The sequence below is a fragment of the Fringilla coelebs genome (assembly GCF_963513975.1).
Source record: "Fringilla coelebs genome assembly, chromosome: 3".
NCBI lineage: Eukaryota > Metazoa > Chordata > Aves > Passeriformes > Fringillidae > Fringilla > Fringilla coelebs.
In genome coordinates, this window is record NC_140030.1 from 32,044,776 (window position 1) to 32,059,973 (window position 15,198).

Here is a 15,198-nt window from a genome sequence, read left to right on the forward strand (position 1 = left end):
GGTTTTCCCTAGCTATAGACTGCCATAAACTATCTTTTAAAGGATGAAATTTTTTTTGTATTTCGGCTTCACGGGAAAGCTTTTTAAAATGCAAAATCATACATTCTAAAAGTCAAATGCACCTGAGGCCATGACTTGCAATTTTACTTTAGTTGGCGTGGCAACGCCGTACGTTTTGCAAAATCCAACTTTTGGATTTGAATATGATCAGGCCACAGATGATTTTAAGACTAACAGGAATCTTTGAATCTCGCGAAAACCTTTTCCCCGAGCTTGAGTGAGGTGAGAGGCCGGCGGGCCCCAGCGCTCCGCCATGGACTCCCGCACTCCCCTAACTTCATTCATTTTACCCGAGCGGCCTCCTCGTCTCCCAAAAGCTGCTGCCTCCAGGCTGATCGAGGAGGGAGCGGGAGAGCCCGAGGTACGGCGGGGCGCAGCGCTGCTGCGGCCATTTTATCGTCCCGGGGCCGGGAAAGCCGGCGGCTCCCGCGGCGGGCGAGCCTCAGGTCGGGCAGGCCAGCGCCGTTCCCGGAGCACAGCGGCGGCGGCGGCGGCGCGCTCCGAGCCCTCGCCCTCCCGCGCTCTCGGGGGCGCGTGCGGCGGAGTCGCGGCCAGGCCCGCCTGCCCCGACGGGCGCCAACGGGCCCGGCTGCGGCCGCTCGCGGGTGCCGGCGGCGGGCGCACTGAGGGAGGAGCGGGCGTGCTGCCGCCGCTTCCTCCTGCGCGGGGGCCGGAAGGCAGCGCGGCCCGGCAGCGGGAGAGGGCCGGGCCTCGGCGGTAGTGCCGCCGTTGCGGGTCAGCCACCCAGCCTTCCGCAGTGGGGGCGGGCAGGCCGGGGGAAGGGCCGGGCCCCGCCGCCGCGCTGGGCGATGGAGTGAGGGAGCGCTGCGCGGCAGCGGGAAGATGGCCGGTGGCGGCGGCGGCGGCTGCAGAGACAGCTTGTTTCTGGAAGGTGCGTGCAGGGCTGCGAGGAGGGAAACGTGGCCCGCGAGCCGCGTTTCCCTTCTGGCGACCAGTAAAGGGACACGGCACAAACTGGGGAATGGGGGAGGCGGGCGTGTGAGTTCATATGGGGTGGGGGGTGGGGGTTATGGGTCCCCTTTGGGTGCGACGACAATGAGAGGTGGCTTCGTGGTGGGGGAAGGGTGGCTGCCGTGGTTAGGTCTGCTGAAAAGAGACCTGCTTTTGAGGGAGGGCTTAGTGAGGGCGATTTGGTTCGTTTTTCTTTTTTCCTTCTTTCTTTCTTTCTTTTACTGTTCCGAGACGTTGGGAGTGCGGTGTTTCTTTCCTTTGTCGGGGCAGCGCGGAGAGCAGCCCGGGCTTGGTGCAGCGGCAGGACTCCGCCGTGGCTCGGCGGGCGGTGGGCTGGGGGCGCGGGCAGGGTTAGCGCTGGGTGAGAGGGGAGGCCGGGGCTGCATTGCCCTGCCCTCAGTCCGCTCCCAGGCCCCGGCCTAGCCCGTATTCTTTGGCCCCACCATAAAACAAGTCTTCGCCTGCTCCTAAAAGGCTCGTGTAAAGGTTTGGGACTGAGTTTAATTTTGTGAGGGGGGTAATGCTTATAATTGTGATACGAAGGGGAGGATGAACCTTATTACCTGTATTTGAAAGAAAAAGAAACCTTTTGCATTTGTAAAGCCCTGAGTCTTTTTTTTTTTTTTTTTTTGGTTATAAGGTTTTGGTGTCTTGAGGGGTTTTTTGTTTATCACTGTAAAGCTTTTAATTATAATGCAAAATGCGTCCTGAAATGGGGGTATTTTTAAACTGTTAGTCTTTACAGTTTCATTGATACATCAAAAAATTTGCTGCTGTAGTCTTGCAAAATTCCTATAAGCACATGTCCTGATAGCATAGACCAGTAGTCTGGTAAATTCTGCCAAATTGCCAGGATGATGACAAAGAAAAATTAATGAAATTAAGTACTCCTCATAATCAGAGTTTTTCGAGTCAGGAATAAGTTTAGTATGGGAGATTTGCAGTACCTATATTGCACAGAACATAACCTCTTGCAGATTTTCTCTTGCTGCAGGATGCTGAATATTGGCTTTTTATTACAAGATATTCTAGAATAGATGTACTGTGTGAACAAAATTCTGATTGTTGTTTTGAATAATTAATCTGGAATTTTGATTTGTTCAGAAACTCTGGTTAATAACACCTGTCATGTTACCTCCCTTATACCTTTAAAGGATTTGGTGGTGAGATGCAGACACCCCATTTTTTTCCATAAGTCTCCACAGACTATGGTGAGGTTTGTGCAGAGAGCTAGAAGTGTCAAGGTGAGGACTAGTCACTGTCTTCTATGTGCACCTTGAGTACTTGCTGGCTGTCAGGTGGCTAAGAGAATATGCATTTCATATGCAATATTCACACTTTTTTTGCTTACAAATTCTTGTTCCAAGAGCAGGAGCAATACAATACTGGATAGCATCTCCATTTGAAGTTTCAGTGTTCCATGATGGGTGAACTGAGTTATCAGCTGGTTTTGTGTTTCCCCATTGTTTGGGGACATGTTCATTTTAGGACTGATGAGGTGATAGAAACCCTAAGAATTCAGCCGCATGTGAAGAAAATGTAGTGTAGATAGTGGTGACAAAAAATTTATGGGGGTGGCCCAAGTCCAAATGGGACAGTCGCACTAGGGCAGATTCAGTAAGAGCTGGTAAAATCTGTACTGATTTGAAGCAAAGGGAAAAGGCTTTCAGATGTTATTTGATAGGTACTTATTAGAGATATTTATAGAAAAAGTACAGGCATAGAAAATCTATAAATGCATATATATACATGAGATTTTTGGCAATCTGCAGTCTGAAAAGGTAGCATATTAGATCAACTTAATGATGTTACCTAGAAGCACCCTAAGTTACCCTAAGGCTAGACAAGCAAGAGAGTGCCAGATTTGTGAAACAAGTATAGTGGGGACAAAAAAGGGGATTGAAGTGTGCAGAGTAGGAAATATGGGAACTTCTATTGCTGGATGATGGTTATTAATACATGAGCCTAGAGCTGTATCTATAACTTGTATGAGTGTATGTTTCATGGAGTCCTTTGAAGGCTTTGTAAGCAACAACCAAAAAATTGTTTACTTAATGTTTTCAGAGGTGTTTTCTCAAAGACTGGCAAAGAGGAGGGGCAGGACTCCTCTGTCCATCCCTGCCTTAAATGTGCACAATAGAAGAAGTCTGGGCGAAATGGATGTCAGCTCTATTACTGGTTCAACTCAGACTAAGGGACACTGTGCTGGTTAAATATGTACCTTCGTGTGTGTGTGTACACAGACATTTCTGGTGCTGTCCTGCTTATGTTGGCTATCAGTCAGACTTAGGATAAATGTACAGTTAAGTAAAATAAATTATTTTTCAGTATGAAAGTTGTTCAGCATTTTGATTTTGATTCCACGTGTCCAGTGAGATAGTGCTTTTCTTTCATTTAGTGTAACAGATGTTACTGTGAAGAAATATGTCTGTCATTCTACTGCAAAAGTGCTTCCTCTTAACATTTTTATTATTCTATTCTCCAGTAAAAACAAAATGGTCTTTTTAGAAGGGTGTACCTTGAATGATTGATTTGTTGCCTTTCTGGTAATACCATTATTGAACATAGTGATTCATAGTGATTCATGTTTTTTGTCCAGTTCTGTGTATCTAATATGCATAATTTTTTATGCTGTATAATATAGACTGTTTAATGGAAATGTGAAAAAGATCCCTAGAACTATAATGAACTCTTTTAAAAGCTGTGTTTGTTATCATTCTTAAGCAGTGATGATAGTTGATCACATATATGTGGATATACATGGCCTGCATGATTACTTCACTTGAAGTGCCAGGACTGTTACAAGTGTGGAAAGTACTCTACTTTTGTTATTTAATGTAGATGCAAGTGAAATTAGTAAAACTGTTCTGAGTTTGCTTTTTAAAAGTGATGTTTCAAAGTTACAGGCCTAACATGCAGAAATTGCACTAAGTAGTTCTCTTACATGGGAATTCTTTCCTGATGTGGAGGAGGAGAAGTTTAGTGATTAGAAATTTGTGTCTGCAGCAGTTCCTGTGTTTTTTAATTGAGAGTCATATCTAAAATATAAAGAATGGTAGGCAAATTCATTTGGACTTAAGGTAGGAGGCATGTTAAACATGTGGGAATGGAGAGTACTGTTGATCATTACCTTGGAGGAAAGATTGCAGGGACTCTTGTTTTCTGACTCCTTCACTATTACTGAATTGCAAGGAAATTGTAATTTCTCTTTTCCAACATGAAATTAAAGTTTGCCTGTGTTTATGCAGTAGTTAATAGGTAAACTTCAGAACCTTTTCCAGAAGAAGGGAGAAATGTATTATTCTTTCCTATCATTTATTTCAGTCTCCTGGTGATTACAGTAGTGATGCTGAGAACCAGTATTGAATTTTCTTTTTGAGGATCTCCTTTCTAAGGAATGTTGCCAGTCCCTAGCATTAGAGCTGTTGAGATATTTCAGTGCAGTCATGGCAGGAATTTGCTCAATTTTCATTCCTATTTCTTGACTACAGGTTTCATAATAACAGCAAACAAAACTGGTCCACCTGTTAGCAGCAGTAGTATAAACTTCACAGTTGACTGCCAGAGGACTCCAGAAGACTGCTTTATTCTTCGTTCAGTTCACATGTAGAGATTTGTCTTCGCCAAAGCAAGAGTTGTAGACTTACGTATTTTCTTAAAAGTAGCTGCGATTCTGGGGTGGTAGAGAAACATGCAGCTTTTGTGTATTAGTGTAGAGTTACAGACCTACCTTTTGAAGTGGTAGTAAGCCCCTCCTCTTTTTTTTTTTTTCTGTTTTTAATCATACTGAGAAATCTCTGACTGGAATAATAGAAATTGAAGGGTAGAGTGGAGTTTATATTCAGGTAGAACACTTGAAACATTTCTACCTGCAAGACTCTTCTCTTTATTTTTCTCTTAACAGTGAAATTTAATTATTAATAGTTGTAATTGTCTCTAATAAGTCTCTGGTGCTTTGTTTGTCATCTAATGGAGATTGTGATTAGCTTAAAAATGTGGGGAAGAGTTGTTTCAGGTATCATTGATCTTCTGTGTCTATATGAACTCTTGCTTTATGCTGTTAAATTCTTGTCTGGTTTGCATCTGTCCCATCAATGTCCAGACAGCTTCTGTTTCTTCTGTTTTTCTTGAGAGGGGTTTTTTTAAATGAGAAAGTGTGAAGTTTGTGACTTCCATAGTTTGTTTATATATCCCAGTCCTTTGACCCATTCAGATCTTTTTTCCAGCACTGCACATATATCTTTTTAGACTTGAAGAATGTTCAGCTGTCCTGTGCAGTGGTTTTGAGAATAGGAAATCTTCTGACTGGAGTAACAGGTTATTTTCTATGAATGAAACTCACTTGTTGAGAACTGTTTCTCAAATTGAAAACGTTTCTTACTGTCTTATTTTTTTGTACATGTCAGACTAACTTGGGTGATAGGTGGCATGAAATACTAGGAAAGACAGGGTACTTCTTAAACTACGTAGAGAGATACTAAAAATAAACCTAATTTATCTATTACTGCTCTATAACATATGTTGCAATATGCTTGGGAGCCCATTCTGAGGTAAAAGCCTGTGTCCCAGTCCTCTTCCACATTATCACCTCCTTAATTGAGACAGTGTTATAGGAGCCCAGGCTTGTCCTGAGCTTTCTGAAGTGTAAGGATCTGTGCACAATTTTCTAGTTTTCATTGTGGAGGCATTTAGTATTTGGTAGTTTTTCCTAAGTAACTGCTGCTCTATAAGTTTTCTCAAAGTGGGACATGTAAGCTTCTGGTGTAACTTGTCTTGTTTGGGATGCCTCATCCACTATTTTCTGGCTCTTGGATTTCGTAGTAAAACACTACTCTTTCCAAAGAAAAAAGTTCAGAATTTCTAGTGGGTGTTAGTGGCAAAAAAAAAAAAAAAAAAAATTGAATGACAATGTTCCTAAAAGAGATCCTTACACTCTTCATGTAACTATAAATAAAAAAGTAATAGTAATTACAAAAGTATTAACAACATTAATACGTGGTGGGATAGCAAACATCAAACCAACAGTTAGCTGATGTCATGCTTGCACAGATATGAGCCTGTTTAGATATTTCAGTCTTTCCCTTCCTGTTTTGTGTACAGGGATAAAACAAAATCGATTATTTATTTTAATGGCTTCAACAGCAGCTTTGGCTTTTATTACTGTTTTGTTTCTGGAAGACTGTACATGGATTTTGGTGCAGTATTAGACTTCACCTAGTCTCTAGTTTTAGCTTTGTCTCATAATTGAGGAATATTAAGGTGTTTTGTTGTAGCAGATCCTATAATATAAGAATAGCCACTGAACTTGCCACTTTTAAATATTGCTTTGTAAGAATATGAAGGTTTTCTGAGTCATCTCATAATTTTGCGTCCTTCCTTCCCAGTGACAGGATCAGCTATTTCCACCCCCCTGCCGTAGGAAGGGACACCTTCCACTAGACCAAATTGCTCAAGGTCCCATCTATCCTGGCCTTGAACACTTAGAGAGTTGGTGCATCCACAACCCCCTTACCACCCTCAGTGTCCTTGGCTAGTGCTTTCTTACAAGTAACGAACGCGGTAGCATAGCTTGTATTTTTTCAAAACTTAAACCCCTCTTATTTACAGAGGTGTAAAGGCAAATTTTTTTTACTTTTTTACCTTACAGGTAAAAATACATAAATTCTGGTGAAATCTGCTTACTCCATTAAGCAGGGAGGTCAAAATTAGTGTGCCTGAAGTGAAGGTTTCAGTGTTGCCTGAATGTCCTTCAGTTTGCTTCTCACTGGTGTTTGTTCCTTCAGTGGCTGAGCAGTCTGGGGTCAGGCAGCGGGAGGACTTGGGGCACAGGACAGCGTATACCTTCACGTGTGTGTGTTGCAAAGAAAGGAGTGGAAGAGTGTGCAGGATAGCTTAAGATTCTGCAGGAGGCTGAGAAATCAAACAGAAATGGAGCTGTTGTGGTGGAGGATATTGTAGAGATACCAGGAACAAATCTGGGTTTGGGGAAAAAGGAGAAATGTAATTCTCTTATCGTGGCAGTTCTAAAAGGCGGTTACATTGGAGGTGAGGGGAGCGCATGTGTTCCTTTCTTTTGGCCCGTGTTTTGGCACTCACTTGGTTTCAGTTTGGAGGTTTTTTAAGGTAGTGATAGTTTTACATAGATTGAAATCTGTCTAATGCTCTGTACTTACTTTCTGTGAAGAAAATGAAAGCATTAGTAGAATATTTTTTTTTCTTATTATATAAAATTTCATTTCTTGGCAGCTTTATCTTACACATTTAATTTTTAAAAGCATGTGTTCCTAACTTTTGTTTCTGTGTTCAGCAGCCTAGGATGCCTAATGCCTAATATTTTCAGGTTAAGATGACCTTAAGCTGTAATTAAGTCAGAATTGGTGTCTGAATGTCACGTTAGTGGGTGTGACTCCAATTTGGAAGCAGAGCTGCATGTACTCTCCACCACCCTGGAGATTTAACCACTTTCTTGCCAGAGATTGAACTTGCTCTGTTCTGTCTTGCAAGGTTGGCACTTTGCCAAACTTCTGTTGAATTTGTTCATTGAAGGGTATCTGGTAGATGCAGGACAATGGCTTGGATGGGGGAGAGCATACAGCCTCTCTTTACCTGTGAGAAGAATAGGACGTTTTCTGTTCCATCTCTGTCTGGTGATCTGTTAAGTCAGGCTAAGGTGTATTACATAGCTTAAACTTTGTAATAGGTATTTTAGTGTAAGAGCAGCTTTATTCTGCCCAAGGAGACACAATTATTTTAAATAGCAGGTTATCTTCTGTGAAGAACAAGGTTATGGTGAAGGCTGAAGACTGGAGGGAATAAATTAACAGGCTGTGGTTATTTCTTCCCAGGTTGGTCAGCAGGCCTTTAAAAAGTTTTTGTTAACAGACAAGGGATGTAAGCGCTGCATGAGGCAAGGAAACATTTCTGCATGTATGTCCCAGTGATTCTTATGAAAGAAGAATTTGGAGTGAAAGACTTTGGGGTATCTTTGAGTTAATCTTGAGTGATTATAGATAAAGAGCAGTGATATTCAAAACTCTGTGTTAAGCCCTCGTGGCTTTTTGTTTGTTTGTTTTCAGACCATATGAGCTGGAGCAGTCTCCCTGCTCATGTCTCTCTGAGATTTTGTTTGTTTGTTTTTATTAGAAGACTTACCACAACAATGTTTTAGGAATGAAAAATACTCTGCTGGTGTGGTTAAACATATTACTCTATGACATGATTAATAATATGTAATCTTAGAAATTTATGTCTGTAAGAAACAGCTGCAAAATATTTATTTTATGAGTATGTTTTTATTCAATGTTATACAGTTGTTTCATTTGTACTAAAATTCATTCTGCTGATGTATTTTTATTAATGTCATAGGATATAATGTTGTATTTGTTTGACATGTACAATTTTTATGGTTCACTTAGCAAAATATGAGTATCCTGCTGATGACAGAATTTAATACGACAGTCTAACAGAAAGATTATTCAAGAGCCCATTAGATGAGAATTTGAACTATGCTGTAGATGTTAGGTTTCATATTTACAATTGCCTTTGTAATTTCTGAGGCTCGCTTGTAGAAACATTTACTAGAGTTTGTTGTAATTTTATTTCTACTAAGGCTTACTGCTTAAGAAGCAATTTAAGGAGCCTTTACAATTGGGAGTAAACTTTGGGACTGCACTGACCCAGGTCATTGTGATTGCATATACCTGGCTCTGGGACAGTAAAACTTCAATGGAGATTTTATAGCTCTGCCATAAGGCAAGTATGTTGTAGCTGAATCTTTTCTTGATAAATACCACAAAAAACTATCTGTCATTGATAAAGTAAAAAGTTCTTTGTCATGTAGCAAAGCCTATGTTAGATGAAAAAGGCACTGCTCATTAGATGGAAGAAAGACTCTGTGCCCTGTGATAGAAAGAACTTATAGATCAAGGTAAGCAGGAGTTTCTTTGGGTAGAAGTGGCTGAAACTCTGTCTGCAGGATGGTTACTTAACAAGTTTGTGTTTTGCTTTAGCTGTCTTTGGAGTGCTGTTTCTTGAAAAGTAGTTTTATAACTAGGTTCATTTAGCAAGCTGGCATGTGTTATTTTATTAAAAATGAGTTGATGGCCCATCTTAATTTTTGTTGCTTTTATGAATAGTTACTGAGAAAATGTTTGTTTTTCATAGGATGTTGAAGTGATTTTTTAGCTTTTTAAAAATAACGCCTGTTTAGTGGATTTTAGTATACTGTGACATAGTTATCAGCTGTCAGTGCTCCTTAAACTCATCGCCGTTAGGTCTGGAGAAGTTTGGTACTTCCATTACAAAGATTTCCGTGATCTTAATGCAGTACTCTAGTTGCATTATTTCACACCTTGCTGCATTGATGATTGCTAATTGAAAGGGAGCTAAATAGTGTATCTAGTCTGAGCAGAAGGCTGTTGCCTATATTTGTGTTGCATTTCCCTGTTTGTGGGGTTTTTTTTAGGAGACGTAATGTACATAGATTTTAACTGTATGTGGATTTGCAGAGTCATAGCAAGACCCTGTGTGTGGGGCCGTACCGTATGGCCACGCAAGGAATTGCGCCTGCAGTTGACAACACAGCCAGGCCCACTGCTAGGTGCTGCTCGGAGGGACAGAGCTGCTGCCCCTCCCAGTGACAGTGAGCTCCAGCTGTGCTGCAGTCAACACTGACACTTCCCTGGCTTCATGGCAGGGTAGCTGGAAGAACTGAATTGACAGAAAACTAATCTTTGGGGTGGGGAGAAGTGTTGGTGGAGCTAGTCTATTCCTTTTCAACCATATTAGAAATTCACCTCAGCTGACTGATGCCTTGTTATGGGTATGAAAGCTTGCCGGTGTCTCTAAGAATTGGAGAAAGCTCCAGGTATTTAGCCTTTACAGAAGGGCAAATGCAAATATTTTTCTTTGCCACATAGTTTAACTAATTCTTTCATCATCTTTTCCCTACTCAATTATTTTCTGAAATATGCTTTTTTCATGTGACCAAATATTTGAGGTTTTTTTAATTGAGATCGTAGAGCATTTTCTTTGTATGCTTTCTTTGCTGTCTATTTCATGTGAATTTTGAGCAATTGGCATCATCAAAGAGGTGTCTTGCTCTTTTTTTCTACTTTAATTACATTTAGAGTTTCTTCTTATGGAAGAAACATTTCTTGTGGAAGTGTTCAAGGCCAAGCTGGATGGGGCTCTGAGTGACCTGGTCTAGTTGAATGTCTCCCCCCTGCTCATGGCAGCAGGGCTGGCAATAGATGATTTTTAAGGTCCCTTCTAGCCAATACCATTCCAAGATTCTTCTGTCCTGTGTATGCAAGTTAAGTTCTTGCTTAGATTGTGGAACCTTTCTGGACTTCTAATTTCTGTATGTTTTAATAAAGGGGATAGTATCTATCTGACATCATCTATGAAACTTTACAGGATAAAACCAGAAGAATTAAATTGTACAAATTCTTTTTTTTCTTCTTCCTCTTGGTATGTAAGATACAGTGCTTTATTTCAACCTGATGTTCCAATTTCTGCAGCAAACATGGAAACCTTCTCAAAGTGTCAGTTGCCTAATTTCCAGGTAGTTTGGCTAGGTTATTAATCTTACTCTGTATGTAACTGCCTTTCAGCACTTTCTAAAAATAGATTGCCATTTGTTTAGTGCTGCTGTATTCTCAGTTGCACAAGCTTAGGTTTTATGTGAAGATGGACCCCATGGTGCATAACAAAGTGTGCAATTCACATGCATAAAATACTATAACGTTTCATGCTGTGTTTTGCTCATCTTCTAAAACTATTCCAGTGTTCAGAATTTGAGATCATCTGTGATTAATGTAATATACTGATTTGTCACATAAATTGTATTCTTGAGTTCTTGTTCAACTGCCATCTTCCTCAAAATGGCTTGTTAGCTTTATTTAATTTTTTCATATTTTGAGAGTGAATTGGCAGTTCAGAAATTGTTCTTAGGCTAACCTCACCTTTTATCCTCTATTTTTATCTATAAAATAGGAATTAACCTCTCTTTTTCTTAGTTTTTTTGTTTTTAAGGAAAGTTTTCTCCCTAATTTCTGAATTTTTGGTATGTCTCCAAGTCTAGCAATAGAGGTTTTAGGTAAGTAAAGAATTCATAATGCTAGAGATGGAAAAATACTTTTTTTCTTCTTTTTTCCCTGTTTATTATTGGGTCCTGCTTTTGATGTTACTCAAATTATTTTACTTGTGTGGAAAGTTTGAGTGGGAGTCAGGCTTACTCTGAGAGGGAAAAGAAGAAAAGTGACTGTTGTACTCTTTTTTGGAAGTTTTTGTGACGGTGGTGCGGCTGCTTCAGGGGATACTTTGTACCTGTGAATAGTCACTGGTTTTACTTGAGGGCTGGCTGGATTCAGATGGGTTGGAACATCCTGTCCAAGCCAGACCCAGTTAGAGCAGGTTGCTTGGGGATTTGTCAGTCTCTATTGCCTCTCAGGTCAGTGTGGTCTTGAGCACACACGTGGTAAAGAATAAGAACTGCACACTAGCCTGTAGTTCACCAGGTCATCCTAGTTGCCCTTCTTAAAGGGCAATGATGTTTTTCCAGTCTTTGGGTACAACTGGCTGAAGTGTTCCTTAATCACATCTTCCTTGACAATGGGTGATACTGCATTCTCACAGATTCTGCTGATAGAGGTGAGGAACTGTGAAGCTGGAGGACAGAACTTAGCAGTAAAATCTGGTATGACAAAAAAATGGATCATATTCTTAATATCTTTTTTAATGTCTTTTGTCATTAGGTTTCTGTCTCATTGAGCACAAAATGCCCACAGTTTTCTGTAGCATTCTTTTTGTTGCTGGTGTAGACGAAGAAGGCCTCTTGAAGTAGTTTTGCATTGTTTTCTGATGCTGTCATAAGGGTGCCATCCTTGGGTGGGGTAAATACCTGTACACCTCTGTTGAGAGAATCAGTAGAAAAGGTGAAGAAGCATTAGTTGTCCATTGTGTGGTTATCACTGCTGTCTAACCAGATAAACTTTCAAAATCACAAAGAAAATGTTTAACATACTTCAAAGCTCTATCCTTTCATTCTCCTCTGTTACTCCTTGTTAATACTTAAAAAATGTTAAACAGTTTAGCAAATGATCAAACGTAGGCAGTTCTGTGTTCTTCAGTCCTGTCATCAGTGCAGTAACCTGCAAAGTAAGCTGCCCAATGTGCTTACAAGCCTTGAAAAAAACTCAGTCATTTACCAGAATATGCAGATGATTTCTGTCTTTAAAGTACAGAACTTTCAAAAATGCTTTTTCTTTTCAGGGCCATGAACACTATTGTCCAGGAATGAATGCTCTGTATTTATCATTTGTTTTCTGTGGACATCAAGTTCTTGGAAGGGTGTGGGTGTTTTTGTTAGCCAGCTAAGAGATTGAATTCCCTTCACGTGCAAAGGAATGTCTCTGCTTGATATCCATTACACTGGTATCATAGAACTTCATTATTAAACTCTCTGCTTCATGTAATATCTCAGCTACTGTGAGGTTATGATTACTGCCTGTTACTGGAGGTACTTTTGACTGGTTGGGTTTTATTTGCCTCTGCAGCTAATTTAGGGAGTGGAAAGTTGAAGCATCTTTGAAGCACTAGATATTTAAATCTCTGCCTATAAATGTAGATTAGGCTACAATTCCTTGTAATTCCATGGAAATTTCCTTGGTATCCATAGTACTTATGATAGTTTCAGTTCCTGGATGGACCTTACCTCTGCTATGCTGTCACAGCTGCACTGTGTTAGTGTGGTTGAACAGGAGGAGGGATCTGATACGGTTGAAAAATAACTTTTCCCCTCCCCTGCTGCTCAAGGGGTTCTTGCCTGAATTAGTTTCCTTCCCCAGCTTTTCTGTCAGTGCTGACATATGCAGGGTGCAGGGCAGGAGCAAGAATTGGCAACTCTCAGGAAGAGTGAGGGGCCTGTAAAACTCTTCATGTAGTGCTGCTTCAGACTGTGAAAATGCAACCTCACTGTGGTTACACAGTTGATGTAGTAGAGCTGATGGTATCAAAGCTGGAAGATAAAAAGCTGTTTTGCATAGAAGCCTGTCTGGAAGAATAATGAAGCAATGGGGAAAGTAAACCAAAAAATATTTCTGTGTCAGAGTTTTATGAGTACTTGTATCCTCTTAACAATATATCTGATGACTCTAAATGAGCAACAGATTAGAAAGCTTAGAAGCATTCTTTTTCAGTTATTTAAATATGAGTCTGGATGAAGGCAATGATTCTGAGTACATTTAAATTAATTTACATTTTCTGTGCGAGCACTGCAGTATCTGATAAGTTGGTTGCAGTTGTGATGGTGTAAGCATTTGTAAGATGAGGCTTGCAGTGTTTCTTTACCAGCAACTGGGGAAAAAGAATGTAAACTTCAGGTCTTCCTGAAAAAGCATCTGGGTCCTGAACCTAACCTTTGTTTGACCTAGATTGTGTGTTTAGAATGATTCTTGTACACACAGAAAAACATGAGATTTCAGCAGATGAAAGACTTACAAAAGTTTCTATGTGTGCAATAGAAACCTTGAAGTCTCTGCTGTTGTGTTCTGGGGGTGGTAGGGAGTTTTTCTGCCAAACCAGTGATATATATGAAAAGGTTACTTTCCTAGAAAAGTTGATCTTTGTGTGGACAGTAAATGCATCTGGCTCCTTTGGTGAGTTGATCTGAGAGAATCCTACAACTGTTAGGTGTGAAAGTGATCTTAAAAAGCATCTAGTTCCAATGCCCTTTCTGTGGACAGGGATACCATTTACTAGATCAGGTTGCTCAGGGCCCCATCCAGCCTGGTCTTGAACACTTCCAGGGGTGGCCATCCACAGTCTTTCTGGGCAACCTGTTCCAGTGCCTCACCACCCTCCCAGCAAAGTATTTTTTTTGTAATACATCTAATCCAAACCTGCCCTCTTTCAGTTTAAAACCACTGCCCCTCGCCCCATCACTGTCTGTCCATATAAAAATCCCTCTCCCTCCTTTTTATAAGACACTTAAGGTTCTGCAAGACTGCAGTAAGGTCCTTTTGAAGTCTTCTCCATGCTGAACAATCACAGCTCTCTCAGCCTGTCTTTGTAGGAGAGGTGCTCTCACCTTCTGATCATCTTTGTGGTCTTCCTCTGACCCACTCCCAACAGATCCATGTCTTTCTTGTATTGAGGACCACAGAGCAGGATGCAGTACTCCAGGTGGGGTCTCATAGGGGCAGAGTCATCTCCCTCAACTTGCTGGCTACTCAGCTTTTTATGCAGCCCAGGATACAATTGGCCTTCTGGGCTGTGAGTGAGCACTGTTGGCTCATATCCCGCTTTTAATCCATGAGAACACCCAAGTGTTCTCCAAAGGGCTTCTCTCAGTGATTTCTTCTCCCAGTCTGTACTCATGTCTGCGATTTCCACAACTTGGGTGTAGTACCTTGCTTTTGGGCTTGTTGAATTTCAAGGGAAAGCCCACATCTCAAGTTTGTCCACATCCCCCCTGGATGGCATCAGGTCCTTCCTGTCAGCTGCATCACTCAGCTTTGTGTCATCTACCAACTTGCTGAGGCTGCACTTTATCTCACCATGTCATTGATGAAGATGTGGAAGAGCGCCAGTCTCAGGAGTCAGGAGAGACCTGAGGGATGCCACTTGTCACCAGCTGCCACCTGGACGTTGGCTGTAGTTTGCTGGCTGCATCCATCCAGCCAATTCCTTACCCACTAAATAGTCCATCCATGTCTTTCCAATTAGGACATAAGGACATCATGTGGAACCATATTCAAGGCCTTACAGAAGTGTAGGTAGATGGCATCTGTCAGTCTTTCCTTGTTGACCATTGCTGTCATTCATTCCATCACAGAAGGCCACCAGATTGGTCAGGCATGATTTGCCCTTAGTTGAGCTATGCTGACTGCCTTGGGTCAGCTTCTTGTCTTGTATGTGCCTTCGCCTGTCTTCTAGGAGGATCTGCTCCATGGTTTACCCAGGCACAGAGGTGAGGCTCTCTAATCCCCTGCAGCTCCCCACTGCTACCAAAATCTTGCCACACAAACCCAATCCAGCATCACATACAAAACAATAAAGCAATAGGGATGTTTTTCTAGTGAGTTGTAGTATAGATTGGTGTGGAATTATTTGCCTTAGAGGCACGAGGGATGAGACATGAGGAAAACACATCTTCCAAGGTGA

At 41.3% G+C, this 15,198-nt stretch overlaps 1 protein-coding gene across 3 annotated transcripts in view; it reads left to right on the plus strand.

The window, feature by feature from the left end:
* Nucleotides 1-740: 740 nt before the first annotated feature.
* The window catches only part of SENP6 (SUMO specific peptidase 6), a 73,151-nt gene continuing 58,693 nt past the window's right edge, over nucleotides 741-15,198 (plus strand). For all 3 annotated transcript variants that reach the window (XM_084201633.1, XM_084201635.1, XM_084201634.1), the window contains exon 1: nucleotides 741-952. In XM_084201633.1, the coding sequence (XP_084057759.1) occupies nucleotides 904-952 (49 nt within the window). In that variant the 5' untranslated portion in view covers nucleotides 741-903. The remainder of the gene's footprint in view (nucleotides 953-15,198) is intronic.